The 18115-nt window shown below is 42.0% G+C and overlaps 2 protein-coding genes across 3 annotated transcripts in view; both read left to right on the forward strand.

Annotated features, from left to right (window-relative positions):
* The window catches only part of tcirg1b (T cell immune regulator 1, ATPase H+ transporting V0 subunit a3b), a 32520-nt gene extending 24863 nt beyond the window's left edge, over nucleotides 1-7657 (forward strand). Inside the window, exons 17-21 of the mRNA XM_088343916.1 lie at nucleotides 1045-1155; nucleotides 1236-1331; nucleotides 2658-2778; nucleotides 5128-5299; nucleotides 7058-7657. Of these exons, the coding sequence (XP_088200042.1) occupies nucleotides 1045-1155; nucleotides 1236-1331; nucleotides 2658-2778; nucleotides 5128-5299; nucleotides 7058-7151 (594 nt within the window). The 3' untranslated portion in view covers nucleotides 7152-7657. The remainder of the gene's footprint in view (nucleotides 1-1044; nucleotides 1156-1235; nucleotides 1332-2657; nucleotides 2779-5127; nucleotides 5300-7057) is intronic.
* Nucleotides 7658-9262: 1605 nt separating this feature from the next.
* mrpl18 (mitochondrial ribosomal protein L18) lies at nucleotides 9263-16733 on the forward strand. 2 transcript variants are annotated; one of them, XM_088343918.1, is made up of 4 exons: nucleotides 9263-9525; nucleotides 9596-9767; nucleotides 12611-12845; nucleotides 16561-16733. In XM_088343918.1, the coding sequence occupies exons 1-4, from the start codon at nucleotides 9441-9443 to the stop codon at nucleotides 16636-16638; spliced, it is 570 nt and encodes a 189-aa protein (XP_088200044.1). In that variant the 5' UTR covers nucleotides 9263-9440; the 3' UTR covers nucleotides 16639-16733. The 2 variants fall into 2 exon arrangements, with proteins under 2 accessions (XP_088200044.1, XP_088200045.1); XM_088343919.1 differs by having other exon boundaries at nucleotides 9264-9525; nucleotides 9599-9767.
* Nucleotides 16734-18115: the final 1382 nt, after the last annotated feature.

An 18115-nucleotide genomic window follows, 5' to 3' on the forward strand; every position in this document is an offset into this window, starting at 1 on the left:
AAATTAATAAAAAAAAAATGTTTAATTGAAAACCTTCTCAGTGTTGAGTATTGTGTACGTCTAAAAAAACAATGGTATAAAAAAAAAATTCAAAAATGAAAGACGAATTCTAAAATTCTCACGGGGGCCGGACTAGTAGATTAAAGTGAAAGAACGAGATAAAGAAATTGAGAAAGAGAGAAAGAAAACGGAGCAAAAGTTAGAGAGCGAGAAGAAGAAAGGAGTGACAAAGACAGAGAACACGGCAAAGGACGAGAAAGAGAGAACGAGACAGAGAGAGGGAGAACGAAAGAAAAGAGTAATAAAGACAGAGAACACGGCAAAGGATGAGAAAGAGAGAGGAAGAAGGAGAGAAAAGAGTGATAAAGAGAGACCTACAGAGTCATTGCGAGTGGCACCCGGCTTTGTTATCAACTGCAGCTCATTTTTCTCTTGTGTTTCTCTGGGTTTTGTTTTGCGTGCTGGATTAAAACCCTTGGCGGGCCAGATTTTGCCCGCGAGCCGCACGCTTGACACCTATGCTCAAAATATTTTATCAACACACCGACACATTTTAATCCACACAATTATAATACTTAGAACCCAATAATGTCATTAAAGACTTATTTTGAGGCGTCCAAAAATACAAAATTCAATATTTTCTCTTAAGTATGTGTTAACGATGCCATACTGAGTTCAAAGAGCCTTTATATATTTTTCCCACCACAGCAATCTGCTTTTTTCTTTAGTTTAGCGTCGCTTTTCCGGTAACAGAGCGAGTTAAAGTGGCGCAAAAGATGTGATTTCACGCGCGTGCTCGAGGTTTTATTTTACTCTTATGACGAAAACGGCGAAAGTAAGAAAGGGGACCGTTTCTAATACAGTCCAAACCCCCAAAAGAAGAAAAAGTAGGAGTTTACCCAAGCACGTCTAAGATTTTCGCATCCTTGCACGTGCAACAAAAAGATTTTGACAGCGGCTGCAATGACGATTCCAGCCAGAAGATGGCGTCAGAATTTCGGACACTAGCTTTAAAGAGATTTTTTTTTTTCTTGATTTCTGCAGGGGATCGTCCAAAAAGTGCTGGTGGTTCTCGCGCTATGCTCCGTTCCCGTCCTGCTGCTCGGGAAACCTCTTCACCAATACATGAACCACAAGGGGAGGAAACGTCAACTGGTGAGGGAATCCATATCTAAAATTCCAACCATTTTTGCCTCCATTTTGATTATTCGGTGAAATATCTCTATTGGTCGCAGCATCTGCAAGAAGACAGACGCCCCCTAGTGGCGGACGAAGTCCTCGTCAGCACCCATGAAGGTGACGGAGATCGAAGGAGCTCCGCTGAGGATGAGGTAAGACCACACTGCAGGGTTGGTTGGGTGCTTGAAATCCTTGAAAACGCTTGAATTTTAATGTTGTTGTTTCAAGGTTAGGAAAATGCTTGAGTTTTGGGTGAAATTGTTTTGCTTAATAACCAGTACATAGAGTTATTAAGTTTCAAAATTATTTATAGTTTATTTTTGTCTTTTGTAGTTTATTTGTTGTTGCACTGAAAAATTGATATTTTGTTATGCCGTGTTTAAAATTGATAGGTATAAAAAAGTTTGAAGGAGTTAAAGTTTGTTTCAGACTGAAAAAAGAATTGTTATCATTTAGTAGAATAATATACTTCTTTTTTTTTTTAAAACGTTTTTATTTATTTTATGCAGAATATGACATTTTTATTAGTAATATACTGAGCGAAGGGACCCCCCCTTAAACTTGTAGAGGGACCCCCCTAAAACTTAACAATCTGCTTCACACTTACCCTTTGACACACACACACTCACACACCGATAGCAGCGTCAGCAACTACCTGCTATCAGGGGCTTTGGGGATTAGGGATTCAGTGTCTTGCCCAAGGACACGTCAACATATAATCGAACGGGAATCGTACCTGCGACCTCTTGTTCCCAAGACGGGCGCTTTACCTCCTGATCCGATGCTCGGGCTCAAAAAAACAACATCACAATTTAAGGGAATAGGAAAATGTTGTTTAACCTTTGGTTTGACTTGAGCTGGTACAGTAGCGTAGCGGGTGGATGCAAAAGGGAGAAGCAACCGCAAAATAAAAATGATACCGGTTTTAAAACTTGAGACTATTTTGATTTTATCGCCTCCTTATTTTTAATAATCGTATCACTCAACAAATGGTTACGGCCAAGCGACTTAGCAAGGCTAGCCATTTGTGTGCCTTCTTTGCATTTCTTTATAATCGCAAGCTTTGTTTCCATGGTTATCACGTTTTTGGTAACACTGCAAGTCTTGGGACCGATTGCTAATACAGTACAAAGTAATACAAAATTGTATTACCAACACGTTAACTCTTTCGAAGCACATGAGATTCTGAACTGAAAGCGAAAGAAAGGTATCGTGGGAGGGAGTACAGCCAATATCATATTAGCATTTTACTAGTGACAAAAAACGATAACGGACCAGCATTTTATATGATGTTGACCAATAACAGACAGGCAAATCATCTCGCGCACAAACATCTCGTCTATTTAATGCTTTTTCTTTTTTATGTCATTTTTCCACTTTCTCGTTTTTTCCATTTTGTTCCTTTTTTTTTTTGCTTTCTTCTTTTTATTTTTATCTTTTTTTTGCCAGTGTGCCGATATTTGTCTTTTAATCCGCAGGAGTTTGACGCGGCCGACGTGTTCATGCACCAGGCCATCCACACCATCGAATATTGTCTGGGCTGCATCTCCAACACCGCTTCCTATTTGAGACTCTGGGCTCTCAGTTTGGCACACGCACGTGAGTATCGCAAAGACCGACTCGTGCTCCCGTAGAACATTTATTCCCGTCTATTTCTGGAAAGAAAAATCATGACTCAATAGAGGATATTGAAAATAATATTACAAGTCTGTTTATTTGTAAGTGGAAATGATGTGGCGAAACGAAAGGATCACAAGAAGGAAGGTCCAACCACGCAGAGATGCTTTTAGGCGGATTTGTTTTCCTTTTTTTTTTTTTCTCCTGTCGGCATTATTGTGTGTTTTGGAGTCAATATTTTAGACGGTTGGATTTTTTTCAATGTTCCTGGATAAAACAAAGCCTCGTTTGCGAACATTCGACTCATTTGATGAATGCCAGTGGATGTTATTGGCAAACTACGCCGGCTTTATAGTTTTCTGCTATTTTGTTGCAGGCTGAACATGATACTCCTGTGATGAGTACATTTTGAAACTGTCCTCATATATTGAATTCTAGGAGTTGAAGCTTTCCAATGATATGTGGCATGACCAATGTTCCCTGTGATTTTCCTTACGGGTCTGAGCGTTCACACAAAGTCGGTGAGCAACGCTTGAAACAACAGTGAGCGACAGCAATCCCAAGTGTGGCAACTAAGTTATTAGCAAACATGTCCAAAACGTGACATTTTGCTGAGTTTCCGGCAATGCAAAATGATTTTTCACTTTTGAATGAATTGACTCATGTACGATTGCCAACAAACGTCATTTGTTTTTACAATTCTTTCACAAGATTTCCATTTCTTTTTTTTTCTTTTGTCACATAATATTAACATTTTTGGGGGCTTATTGAGTCGGTTGCACGATACAGAACTGAATTTAATCACATTTTTTTAGTGGAAGTACAATGTTAGCAACAAGATTGACTTGGCATCATTGGAAATGATTTGAATGCAACACAAACTTTTTCTTCTTTTTCCGTTTTTTTCTATTTTTTTTAATCCCTTTTTTAAAATCTCATTGTGTTTATTTTTTTCCGAGCTGTTACTTTTTTCTTTTTGTTCTCTATTTACTTTTTTTCCTTTGTTTCTTTCTTTTCTTTTTTTTCTGAAATTTTCCTGCTTCTTTTCCTGTTTTTTCTACTTTTGTTTCCATTGTTGCCAGCTCCTCACTACTTTTTCATTTTGGTATTTTTTCTTTTTTGTTCCCCCCTTTAAGTCATTTTGTGCATAATTTTACATAATGTTTGGTCATGTTGGGATTAAAGAAGCAAAAACAATCCGAAGAGCCGTTTAGGACCCGCGGCTCCTTTTAGTGAGCCGCGCCGAAGAAGCCGGTTCTCAAAAAACTCTACTGGCTTTACTCAACTTCGTTCGACTTCGACATTGACTTCAAAATACCCCATCTAGAACACAGCGTCAGGGGAACCCGGGTATTTTTACCTTCATGCACTGTAACTTTGACTTGAGTCGCTTCTTAATGAGCAATTTTGAGTGCTGGCTAGATTTTCTTGTGCGCGGTAAAGCTCTGGGCAGTGCGCAATTGCGCACACACGCAGCTTAGAGGGAACATTGGGCATGACAGATTGAACTCCATATTTGGGTCTAAACGAAATGTAGTGTTCCAGAATGGGTTTAGAACTAGATATACGGTTTGAAATGGGTTAAGGTGTAGATTTAGGGTTAGGGCTCTTAACTAAATGTAGGGTTCCAAAATAGGCCTAAAACAAGGGTTATTGTTAAGGAGATGAGGGCTACAGCTAGGTGTAGGGTTGGAGTTAGGACCTAGAGTTAGGTTTCTTAACTCAATGTAGGGTTCCAAATCAGGTTTAAAACGAGGGTTAGGGTTTGAAATGGGATGAGGGCTACAGTTAGGGTTAGGACCTAGAGTTAGGGTTCTTAACTAAATGTAGCGTTCCAAAATAGGTTTAAAACGAGAGTTACGGTTTTAAACAGGGTGAGGGCTACAGCTAGGGTTAGGGTTAGGACCTAGAGTTAGGGTTCTTAACTAAATGTAGGGTTCCAAAATAGGCTTAAAACGAGGGTTAGGGTTTGAAACGGGATGAGAGCTACAGGTAGGTGTAGGGTTAGGGTTAGGACCTAGAGTTTGATCTTCATATTAGGGTTCTAAACTGAATGTAGAGTCGGGGTTTGTAGCCAAGGTTTAAGTTTCTGGTCTTTTGATTAGCGCTGGCTTTCCTCTTTGAATAGTACTAGAACAATTGGAAAATTGGCTTTGAAAGTCCTTAAAAAGTGCTTGAATTCTAGTCCATAAAAAAGGTGTACGAACCCTGCAAGGGGGTTTGCGCCTCGCATGGCGGACTCCGCGATTGGCCTGTGTGAGAATGAGTGAAGTGTAAAGTACATTGTAAAGCGCTCTACGAATGCAGCGCCTTTCCCATTTTTGCCCCCAGAGCTGTCTGAGGTCCTGTGGGTGATGGTGATGCGCGTTGCCCTCAGGTGGCAGGGTTACGCCGGTTCCGCCGTTCTCTTCGCCGTCTTCGCCTTCTTCGCCGTCTTGACCATCTCCATCCTGCTGGTCATGGAGGGACTCTCCGCTTTCCTGCACGCGCTACGTCTGCACTGGTAAATCACCGCAGCACGGCAACCTTCACTCCAAAAATGTCCAATATTCCATGTCTTCGACGTTTTATTGGTCCAGCTCGGGATATGATACCGTAATTTACCTATTACTTGACATCGGCGTAATGTGTCCCGTTACGGTGAAAAGCAGTCGTGTGGGGGATGTTTTCTGTTCAAGTTGGCTATTACTGCTACTGTGATGAGTCATAAGCTAGCATACGATGATCACTGTGAAATATTTTTAACAAGCTTATTAATGTGGGGTCTAAGAAGTAGACCACTGACGTGCGGGAGAGCTAGAAATTGGGTAACGGTAGAAAAAACATCAGGCAAAGTTTTTTTAACCAGCTGCAGCGGGGGGAGTAGTGACAGGACAAGCAACTGGCCCGTCCACACTTACTCACTCTAGCTCCCCCCCCCCCCCCCCCCCCCCCCCCCCCCGTCTGCCTCTGTGTTTTATTGAAACCACAAGACATAGGAAAAGTACTGGTATGTTTAAACGGAGACAAAAGACCACCCCCATGGAGAAGTACCAACACCTTTACACAAAGACAGGAAGACGCCAAAAGGGAACATCAAACTGATAAGAAATACACACCTTGAGCAAATACGTTTAAGCTTACTTTACAATTAACCATTTTATCAAAATTAGTTATTAGTTCCCAATACATAGCTTAACAGGATGGATGTGTTTTACTTTTCCTCATCAGAAGACCGTTTTAAGACATAAAATATATATATTTAAAAAGTTGGTTATAGAGTGGTACTTACGCTTCTTTTCCTTGATTTTTTTTACCTCCAAAAAACATTGATACATCTGACAGTCATGTGACTAAAAGGACGATTTCTACAGAACTTTTATATGAGTAACAGTGGTTATGGTTTGTAACAGGATTAGGGCTAGGGTTACAGCGAGGGCTAGGTGTAGAGCTAAACCAATTTTAAGGTTCCAAAATATTTTGATTTCTTCTGTTAGGGAAAAACCATATTACAAATCTACCATTTATCAAATTGTTCGAATTAGTTATCTGACTCCATTAACCAAACACAAAATTCATTCTCCTAACAATGCATGCTCGTTTCTTAATGGGAAAATGAACAGATAGCCAGCATTTTCACACGGGGGCAGATTTATTTTCTTAAAGTATTTAACTAAGTGAATTCCATCAAATTTAGCTGAATTATTGACGAATTAGTCTTCGTCGAGCCTCCCTCTCACGATCTCCCATCGCTCGTCTCTCTTTCCGTCTTTTTACACGTCGGGGCGTCGGCCACCCCCCATGAGCGGGCCAGGAACCCCCCACGTGGCCCCCACCTCGTCTGACCGGTGTGTCACGAAGCCCCCCCCCCCCCCCTCCATGGGGCGGGTCAGGTGCCAGCTTCACCACCTCCTCGCCGAAAGGCGCCGCCACGTCTAAAAAACTCATAACAAGAAAGCTTATCAGCCAAACAATGTCTCCTTTCCCGTGTCACAGGCATCAGCCCTTGTCCCCAGCCGTTCTTGCTATTTTTCTGTAAACTTCATTCGTGTCTAGGCTACAATAACCCTGCCCCACAGCTCAGCCAGTGAATATCTTTTGTATTTAAATGTCATTTGTATTTGATTGTAAAAAAAAATCCCTTATAGTCAAATAAATCAAATATAAAATCCTTCACTTCTTTGATTGCTACTGGGAAAATTGGCTTTCAAGTCCTCAAAAATGGCTTGAATGTCTTCTTTTACCCTGATAACAGCACGGTCCTTCAATGCTTCTCTTCCAGGGTGGAGTTCCAGAACAAATTCTACAGCGGCTCAGGCTACAAGCTGCATCCCTTCTCCTTCTCGTCCCTGATCAACGCTCCGGCCGCCCTCTGATCTTCATCACGGCCGGAGAATTCCCCCGAATCGCGAAATAATTGAATTGCACATTGAAAATGACGGTATGGACGCAATTGTCTTGTATACTAATATACAATATCCTCTTCCTAAGAAAATGCAAGTCAGTGTTATTTAATTCTAAATCATTCATTCCTGATCAAATCTACTTTTCACTGCGACATTCGCGACCATCTTAAAAGGGAACTTATTTCAAGTTGGTCCGTTTAAACTGAATGGACCAAAATGTGAGCAGGGAATTGAACCCCCCATCGGTTTCCGCCAAGTTGCTTGAATGCACTCGACTGTTTGAAGATTTTAATTGAAAATGTCAGCTTTAGAACGTAGTTCTTTCTTGTGCCTTATCATGATTGTTTGTCTTTCAGCATTTGTTGGGACCACGTTATCATGCAAATGTTTTGAACCACTTCATTTTTTTTTTGCTTTGCACTGTCTAAACGATTACATTTCGACTGAAATTAAAATTCATTTTCTTGTTTCCTCTTGTTGGTGTGTGAGCGTTTTATATTATTATTTATCTCTGTAAGATGTTTCACTTGCACTTGTACAATATTACCGTCCACTAGAGGCGCTGCGTTGAGCGTAGAATCTTCCCGAGGATTTATTATTTGACGCTCGCCTATTGAACATTGCGTCATTACAACTAACTGTATTTCCCAGTCTTGCAGTTTAACTCGGGGGACCATACATAACTTTTGTTTTATATTAGAATTAAATGATAATTTCGTTTTTTCCATACAATTTTACAATGTTTCATCAATTCAAATAAGTCATGTTTATTTGTGAGGCTCTTAATCACCCAAAAATCCACAAAGTTATACATTTTAAAGGGCAAAGAAAGTGCTGATGAATACAGTGAGAAAAACAAACTAAATAAATTAAAGAAAATGTAATATTCATGACATATTTTGATTAGCTGTAGCCACCTGCCTGCCTCTATCTATCTAGACATATCTTGACATCTATATCTATATACATCTATATCTATCTAGACATCTATCTATACATATCCGTCTATATACATCTATATCTAGACATCTATCTATACATATCCGTCTATATACATCTATATCTATCTAGACATATATCTTGACATCTATATATACATCTATATCTATCTAGACAGCTATCTGTACATATCCATCTATCTATATACATCTATATCTATCTAGACATATCTCGACATCTATATCTTTATACATCTATATCTAGCTAGACATTTATCTATATTTATACATCTATCTCTAAACATTTATCTATCTAGACATCTATCTATATCCATAGATCTATCTATATCTATCTCTATACATCTATATAGACATCTATATCTATATACATCTATCTAAATATCTAACAATATCTATACATCTATATCTATCGATCTCTCTCTATACATCTATCTAGACATCTATCTGTCTACATATCCATCTATCTATATCTATTTATCTATATCTATCTAGACATATATCTTGACATCTATATACATCTTTCTATATTTATACATCTATCTCTAAACATCTATCTATCTAGACATCTATCTATATCCATAGATCTATATCTATCTCTATACATCTATATAGACATCTATCTCGACATCTATATCTCTATACATCTATCTAGACATCTATCTACGTACCTATCTATATCTATACATCTATCTATATCTAGAAATCCATCTATCTGTCTATCTACCATAGTCATATCTCTCGAGAGGGGTGACCGACAGCAAGACAAACTCATACAGAAACAAAGAAAATAAAAAAGGGCCTCTAATTAAACACAAAATAACCATTCATTCACATAGTTGAAAGAAAATCCATGATTTCGGTAAATGTGCCCAATAATTTGAAATTCGAGTTTTAAGATTTTGAATATGAAAACGAATATTTGCAAAAACATCTGAAACATAGAGTAGCCTCAGTGTAATATTTCACCACTCGTTGGCACTGCATTGTCTCATGCGAAAAAATGAACATTGGTATGATAGTTGACGTAACTTAGCTTAGTATTTTTTTACAGAATTAAAGTTTTTTTTACCACTAGGAGGCACTCCATATTACACGCTGTCCCTTGAAGTCACGAATTGACACCGGAAGCTTGTTTCTTGTCGGACTTTTCTCGACCACCGTACCCGGATGTAGCGTGAAAGTCAAACATGGCGTCCGTCTGAGAAAAATAAAACCTAAGTCGCTTTTTTTCAAATTAAAACTAATTTCATTAATATCACTACAAAACATTTAAATGCTTTGTTGAGATTAATTTGTAGCGATGATGGCGTCGAGCCACATAAGTCGCGGTGTTCGTCTCCTGGCAGGTCAAATTGAGCGATGTGCCGTGGCTACAAAACAACCAGGTAACCTGAAATTCTTATAACAAATGTGATGGATTCCAAACTCAAACTGCGTCTTTTTCGCCATTCAAAGCAGTTCGCTGGGTGACCAATTCGGCGACCGAACTGCAGCCCTGCCCGTCAGAAAACGAGTCCGTCAATCCGACTTTTCGGAACCGAAATCCTCGGACCCTGGAGCGGATGGCCTTGGCTGTGAAGGACCGAGGCTGGAAAAAGTCCTGGCCTTCGCGGGAGTTTTACCACAGGTCGGTTTGGACCTCTTTTCCACGCCTTTTCAACATTTCTGTCGTATTAGTATAGAGTGGGGAGGACAAAGTACTCCAGCCCCTTTTTTATCCTCCAAAAACGCGCAATGAGAACCATACACAGGGTAGGATATCGAGATCATACTCATATTTTATTCCTGCAGTCCAAATGATTAAAATTGGGTTATTTAGTCAAATGTTTCACTGCACAACTGCTATTTAAAGTCAACAAAAACATAGTGCCAGAAAACATCCAAAATGTATTCATTCGGAAAGAGGGAAATTATCATTTAAGGGGCTGTGGTGAATTCATCATTCCACAGGTGAGAACCACCAGGAAAAGTATGTGTGTGTCTGTGTGTGGAGTCAAACTTTGGAACAATTTAAAAGACCAGATCAAACAATGTCCAACTATTAACGTCTTCAAATTTAGAATAGAATAGAATAGAATAGAATATGCCTTTATTGTCATTGTTACAACATGGGATATGCTGTGACAACGAAATTGGACGACTCCAGTTCCACATTTACAGTGAGGATAAGGAAACAAAGAGACAAAGGAACAAAGAACTTTAATACAGAATTAATTAATTAATTAATACAGAAATTTAAATACAAAAAAAACATTACTGGCGGAATACAGAGAGGAAGAAAATGGGGTATGAGTGGTGCGGGATATTGGGAATAGTGCGTCTAGAACACAGGTGTCCAACAGGCAGCCTGCGGGCCAAATCAGGCCCGCGAGACAACATTTAGAGAAGCGCAAGAGAAAAACAAGCTGCAGGTTGAAATAGGTCAACTTGATGTTGCTGAAGAAAGGTGCCTCGAACAAAGACACTGTACTTGTATTTATTTTTCTCTCTCTCTTTCTTTTCCACCCCTTTTCTCCCACCCAGTCTCTGTCTCTTTCACTCTCTGTGTCTCTTTTTCTCTTCCTTTGTTGCTCTTTGTCTCTGTCTTTTTATCTTATTTTCCCCTAACTTCCTTTTTTCCTTTTATATTTCTCTCTTCCTACCCTTCGTGCTTTCTTTTCTCTTTTCTCTCCTGTCTTTCTATTTCTCTCTGGATTTCTTTCTTCCTCTCCCTTTCTTTTCCCCCTCTCTCACCACTTTTTATCTTTTGTTTCTCACGCTCTCTCACTCTCTCTCTTTCTTTGTCCCACCCTCTTTCCTTTTCCCTCCCTCTATTTCTTATTTCTTTATCTCTCTTTTTCTTTCTCTTTAATCTACTCGTCCGGCCCCCGACAGAATGTTTGTTCTATCGTGTGGCCCCCGAGTTAAAATGAGTTTGACACCTGTGGTCTAGAACTATGGTTAACTTTGTTGTTATTGTTGCTATTGTTATATGAGTCAATTTACTGGCAACATGGATCCTTGAAAAGTCTTAAAAGGCATTGAATTCATTATTCTAAAAATAAGGCGTGGATTGGCTTTAAAATGTCGTAAAATTCTAGTCTTTTATCGAAATAATTCACCGATTTACTGACGTGGCAACATGGCGTGACCACAATAACGGAACTGTCAAAACGGTGATGTGGTTTCAGTCGAGCTTTTCAGGGCAGACGCATATCTCAGGTCTACTAGCAACTTCAGATGTTTACTTGCGAGCATGCCCTGAAAGAGAACATTTCATGAGATGTGGCAGTGGCTAAAATCTATGAAGGTAATGAGTAAAAGACAGGATGCATTTTGTGCAAGAGAGATGTGTTTTTGAGTTGTGTTTTTTTCTGTCGACTTGGTCAAAAATTTGATTTCAAAAGGCTTGGAAAAAGTCTTAAAAAGTCTTGAATTTAACTTGTCTACTCATGTAGGAACGCTGAGTCAAGTCATATAGTCCATAATCACAAAGGGCTCCACAGAACACCATCATTTTTTGTATCTAAATCCATTTTTTTCTGTGTTTAGATAAATACATGGTTCCCTAAGAGAAAATGATTGCTATTTAGTACGGGCCATGCATAAAATAAAGGCAGCGTTTACACATGACTGTCATTTTTACCCCAAAACTTTGTCACATTTTATTCACATCCACAAAAATATTTGCCATTTACTTAAAGCCGCAGTGTTGGATGTTTGACCACTAGATGGCACCGTTGTCTAATGCAAATGTCTAATGCCACAGCAAGCCACAAAACGGAAAACATGGCGGCGACAGCTGGATAAGGATTCCACTATGTAAAAGAAATACTCATTTTTTGACTGATGTTTTTTTTTTTTAATTAACATTAACTTTGTTTTGATAGTTGACGTATATTTGCCTAGTATTCAATTATCCATCCATCCATTATCTGCACCGCTTATCCCCAGTAGGGTCGAGGGGGTGCTGGAGCCCATCACAGCCATCTCTAGGCAGTGGGCAGGGGACACCCTGAACTGGTTGCCAGCCAATCGCAGGGCACACAGGGACAGACAATTCGCTCGCTCATTCAAACCTAGGGACAATTTGGACCGGCCAATTAACCTAACATGCATGTTTTTGGAATATGGGAGGAAACCGGAGTGCCCGGAGGAAATCCACGCAAGCACGGGGAGGTTGGTAGCTGGATTTGAACCCATGACCTCAGAACTGTGCCGCACACGCGCTAACCACCGCCCCACCGTGCTAGTATTCAATTACTCAATGCAAATTTTGAATGAAAATACAATTAGGAGGCAGTCAATATTATACACTGTCCCTTTAAGATCTAAAAATCCTATGTCTTGACGAATATCGCATATGTAGATGGCAGAGCTATTTGTGATTATACAAAATACACCAGTCACCTCAGATTTCTTCTTGGAACAGAAATTGGGCATTGAAAGTGCTTGAATTTGGCCTGTTCTTACCACATTCTCTCCTTTCAGGTTGGTGTTTTCGCGCACTCAGAAACACGTAACGGCCCAGGTTTTCTCGAGCACCTCGCCCGATCCGGTTCTTCGGTGCTCCACCCAAGAGTGGGCGCTAAAGAAGCAGATCCCTTCCACAAACTGTGTGGCGGCGTGCCAGGCGGTGGGCCAAGTCTTGGCCATACGATGCCAACGGGCCGGCATTACCAGGATGGTTTACCGGGCCGTTCCGTGGACCTATCGCTCCGATGCCGTGAGTGCATTCGCTTACTACGGGCTTTGTACGGGTGCTTGAAATCCGGGAAAAATGCTTGATTCTTAAGGTCAAGAGGTAGGGTCCGCTGGTGCCCAGGCCTTTGCTCTTGGGGTCCGGCCGGGCACAGCCCAAAGGGAGGACATGGGTCCCTCTTCCCCTGGGCTCGCCACGTGGAACGTCACCTCTGGCGGGAAAGAAGAGGTTGATAGCTTCCGACTAGATATACAGGGATGTGATTTTTCCGCTAATTCGCGGAATTCCGCTTTTTTTATCTCCAAAAATAAAATTTTAAAATTTCCGGTGTTTTAATTGGTAAAAAAAAACGATTTCGTCTCGACAGCATGCCATTTGAGTGTTTCCGTAACTGAAATGAAACGTACTTGCGATTGGTTGAAGTCTCGTGTTGACCAATAAACGCGCTTGTTATAGGAGTGTGCCATTGTTCATTTCTCACACGTTTTTGCCGGGTGTTTAAAGAAAGATGTCCGTGATCGAACGCAAAGATGCTCCGCGAGCTAAAGAAATTGATAAGATTGTAAAAAACAAGTTTCGATGGGACTGGTTGGAGAAGGAATTATCTACGAATGTTGGAAAGAAGACTGTGACGAATTTGTTCAATGACTTTATTCGGAAGATCGATCGTGCCGGGAAAGCACTTTGCATTTGGTGTCATGATACCATCGACTATGGTGGGAGAGGTTTCAAAGCTCTTGAAAGTCACGCAAAGAGCAAAAAACACGTGAAAGAACTCCAGTCAAGAACGACAAATTATTCCATCGCTGGAAGTTTCGGTGCCCAAACGAAAACTCCAAAACTTTACGGCCTCCATCCCTTATTGACATCACAATCGGAAGCGGTAATAAAGAGACGTGATCCACCCCAACAACCTGTACCAGTTGCTGATAGAGTCGTGAATTTTGAGGTAGGTGGTAAACTTTTCAAATTGGAATTGAATGGATTTAGCTGTGTCCCGACGGATCACCACCTTATCGTGGTGGGGCACTTTGCGCGTCTCCATGACCCCCAGAGCTATGTCGGCGGGAGTCTCGTACTCCTGGTAGGGTTACCCAAGCCGAACAGGTCGAAGGGTAGAGTCCAGACTAAGAGTGATCCCAAAAGCTGGTGGCGGCACGCTTTGAGGCGGTTTCCTACAGACCTGGATCCCGTTAGCCGCCTGCAGTTGTAGAAAGATGCCGGTCGTCTAGGGTCTCCCTTGCCACTGGAACCATCTTCTTTACAATTAAGATAGTGGCGTTGGGGAAATGTTTTTTAATGTGACTGATTTTGAGTTGACTTAAACTGTAATTTTATATGGGATAGTTCAATATACATTGAAAATTTATGCTGTTGTCTTGTCTATTTCTTTGTCATCTGAGTGCATTGAAAGTACTTAAAAAAACCCATGAGCTCCGGGGGGGGGCTTCGCCCCACTTTTCCCCCCACCAGGGCACTGCCCTGGTCCTACCTGGTTTCCCCCCCCCCCCCCCCCCCCCAGCTAGCAATCACCCCCCCCCCCCCCCGCTAATTTTCAGATAATTTCACTTTGGTCAAATCACATCCCTGGATATAGTTGGACACGCCTCCACACTTATGGTGGAGCAGCCCGAGCAATATGCCCCAAAATATGTACAACGAGATGCAAGGAGTCTTGGTGTGAGAGGGAGAACTCGTTTAATTATCTTCATCAGCGTACAAAACAGAGGTCTCATTCGTCTTCAGAGACAATTGGCTTTTTATATCCTAATACAACATCTCGTATTACTTTCGCCCGTCCCCCTCGCACGTGTTTATCTCAAAATGCACGTTACCAGACAGAATGTTTTGTCCTCTTTCGACTCCCAATTTCCAAGAACTGTTTGGGGTCAGCTCGACTGCATGTTTCTCGCCAAGAAGAACCTGGCAAAGTAGAACGTCATTCCTTGGCAGCCCAAGGCAATCATTAATAACATTCGCTGACATTTACACTCGGGAGAAACAAGCCGGGAATTTCCTGTTTCAAACTAATGCGTTCTCCTTATGTCAAGCCGACTCCAACAATCCACAACACACACAGCTTGGGCTCTGGTACCAGTCCTATCGAGAGGGGTTTGACGATGCCATCAACACTGTTCATAGTGGAGATAAGGCACTACTGAGCTCGACCCGGGATGTCGTGAAGCAGTGAGGGGAATACTAGGAAGACCTCCTTAACCCACAAACACGTCTTCCTCTGGGGAGTCTGAGGTGGGCTCTCATTTCTCTGGGGTTGAAGTCATTGAAATGCTCTTCTTTGACGAGATCCACCTGGAGTCCATTAAGGCTCTGTTGATGTTGCGGATGTGTCGTGGTTGACACACCTCTGCAACGTTGCGTGGGTATCGGGGACAGAACCTCTGGACTGGTAGACTAGGGTGGTGGTCCCCCTTTTTAAGAAGTGGGACTGGAGAGTGTGTCCCAACTACAGAGGAATCACACCTTTCAGCCTCGCTGGTAAGGTCTATTCGAGAGTACTGGGGTGGAGGGTAGTCCTGGAGGGGCAATGTAGTTTTCCTCCAGGCTGTGGAACAGTGCACCAGGTCTACACACTCTGAAGGTGCATGGGAGTTTGCCTTTCCAGTCTACAAGTGTTTTGTGGACTTGGAGAAGGCCTTCGACCGTGTTCCTCGGGGTTCCCTGTAGTCGGTGCTTTGGCAGACAATACCGCACAGTCTTATCCGAGGTGTGCGGTCCCTGTATGCCAGGTGCCAGAGTTTGGTCCGCATTGCTGGTAGTATGTCAGATTTGTTTCCAGTGGGAGTTGCACCCTGCCATGGCTGCCCTTTGTCACTGAATTCTAGGCACAGCCTTGGCAGGTAAGGATTTGGGGTTGGAAGACCCAGCATTGCGTTTTTGCTGTTTACAAATGATGTGGTACTTTTGGCTTTCTCAAGTCGTGATCTTCAGCTCTCTGAAGCCGGAATGAAGGTCAGCACCTCCAAGTCCGAGACCATGGTTCTCAGCTGGAAAAGGGTGGCATGCTTCTTCCAGGTTTGGGAAGAGATCCTGCCCCAAGTGGAGGAGTTCAAGTATCTTGGGGTCCTGTTCATGAGTGAGGGTAGGATGGAACGGGAGATCGACAGACGGGTCGGTGCAGCGTCTTCCGTCATTCGGACCCTGTACCGGACCGTCGTGGTGAAGAGGGAGCTAAGCCGCAAAGCTCTCGATCTACCGGTCTGTCTACGTTACTACCCTCACCTATGGTCATGAACTTCGGGTTATGACCGAAATGAGTTTCCTCTGATGGTGGCTGGGCTCTCCCTTAGAGATCATGTAAAAAGCTCTGTCTTCCTGGATGTACTCAGTGTAGAGCTGTCGGTCCTCCGTACTGAGAGGAGCCAGTTGAGGTGGCTTGGGCATGTGATAAGGATGCCTCCTGGGTGCCTCAACGTGGTCCTCTGCATTATGAGGAGCCAGTTGAGGTGGCTCAGGCATTTGATAAGGACGCCTCCCTTGGAAGGTGTCCCAGACATGTCCCAGCGGCAGGAGATCCGAGGGATGACCCAGGACACGCTTGAGAGACTACTCTCTAGGCTGGCTTGGGATGAGCTGGATGAAGTGGCTGGGGATAGGGAGGTTTGGGCTTGTCTGCTGAGGCTGCTGCGACCTGACCTCGGATAAGGCCAAGAAAAAAGATGGACGTGTCGTATGTTACATGTCAGGCTAATATCATGCTAACTTTTTTGTGTTTTTACAGGTTCAGTCATTCCGGGCGGCAATGAAAGACGGAGGAATCATCCTCAGTGAACCTAGAAGGAAATACATTGGATTATAAATTGAAGTGCTCATTTGTTTTTGTTTTTATGACTACCAGTACGATCCAGCGGAGCCCTTTTTCAGTTCTTGTGAATAAACTAAAACCAAAGTGAATCATTTCTCTGTGTCAAGTGATATCGGGAAACATACAATCGTTGTTCTTTTGAGTATTTTCCTGTCAATAAAAACGATATTCATCATAATACAGCTTTAGGCTGCAACTGGGGTTAGGGTTTCAAGCATTCGCCAACACTTGTTTCCCCACAGAGGTTTGTGGATTTTCTAGTCCAGCACAAGTTTTAGGGTTTTGTTTGGAGCTCGGGTTTGGGTTTTGCAGGTTACCAGTACCTCAACCGGTAAACCATCTGATTCCCGCATATCGGGTTAAGGTTTCGATCTCCAGTCAAGCCGGTTCATATTCTAAGGCACGGGTGTCAAACAGGCAACCCGCTAGGGGATCGGATCCGGCCCGTGAGACAACGCTCAGAGAAGCGCAAGAGAAAAACGAGCTGCAGGTTGAAATAGGTCAACTTGATGTTGCCAAAGCCAGGTTCCTTGAACAAACACTGCACTTGTGTTTCTCTCTCTCTTATCTCTCTCTTTCTTCCTCCATTTTTCTCACTCTCTCTATCTCTCACTCTGTCTCTTTTCCTCTCTTTGGATCCTTTTTGTCTCTTTCTGTCTTTTACCTTCTTTTGCTCTCTCAATTTTTCCCTATACTCTCTTTCTCTTGCTTTCCCCTTCTGTCTTTCCCCTTTCTCAATTTCTCTCATCTCTTCTCTTTTTCGCTCTATTTCTCTATGGATTTCTTTCTTTCTTTCTCTCTCTCTCACTATTTCTATTTTTATCTATTGTTTCTCACGCTCTCTCTCTCTGTCTCTCTTTTTTGTCCCACCCTCTCTCCCTATCTTTCTCTTATTTATTTCTCTTTTTTTTCTTTCTTTCTGATCTACGAGTCCGTCCCCTGAGAGAATGTTTGTTCTATCGTGTGGCCCCCGAGCTTAAAGGAGTTTGACACCCCTGTTCTAAGGCTTGGGTTGATACTCCCAAATATTAGCTAACAAGTCATAATTACAGCCAAATCCAAACAACTTCATGATAACAATTCGTGCTAACGAATACATGTTAACAAGTAATGCTTACAGGTACATGATTACTGCTTCATGCTAACAGCTACATGCTAACCGCTACTTTCTTAAAAATGATGCTAATGGATACTTGCCAAGAGTTAAAAATTAACAAATCATGCGAAGAGCTACATGCTAACGGCTACTTTCTTACAAATTATACTAATGGATACTTGCTAACAGTTAGAAATGAACAAATTATGTGAACAGCTACACCCCGACACATTATGCTAACGGCTACATGTCAATGCTTCATGCTAACGGTAGGTGTAGGGTTAGGTTTTGTCTGGAACTGGGCTTAAGTGAGGAAAATGGTAACCTAAATGGTAAGGTGCTTGTAAATCTCTCACAGAGTACTGGGTTCGATCC

This window comes from Urocampus carinirostris, chromosome 9 (assembly GCF_059441175.1).
Source record: "Urocampus carinirostris isolate Australia breed hairy pipefish chromosome 9, RoL_Ucar_1.0, whole genome shotgun sequence".
NCBI classification, from domain to species: domain Eukaryota; kingdom Metazoa; phylum Chordata; class Actinopteri; order Syngnathiformes; family Syngnathidae; genus Urocampus; species Urocampus carinirostris.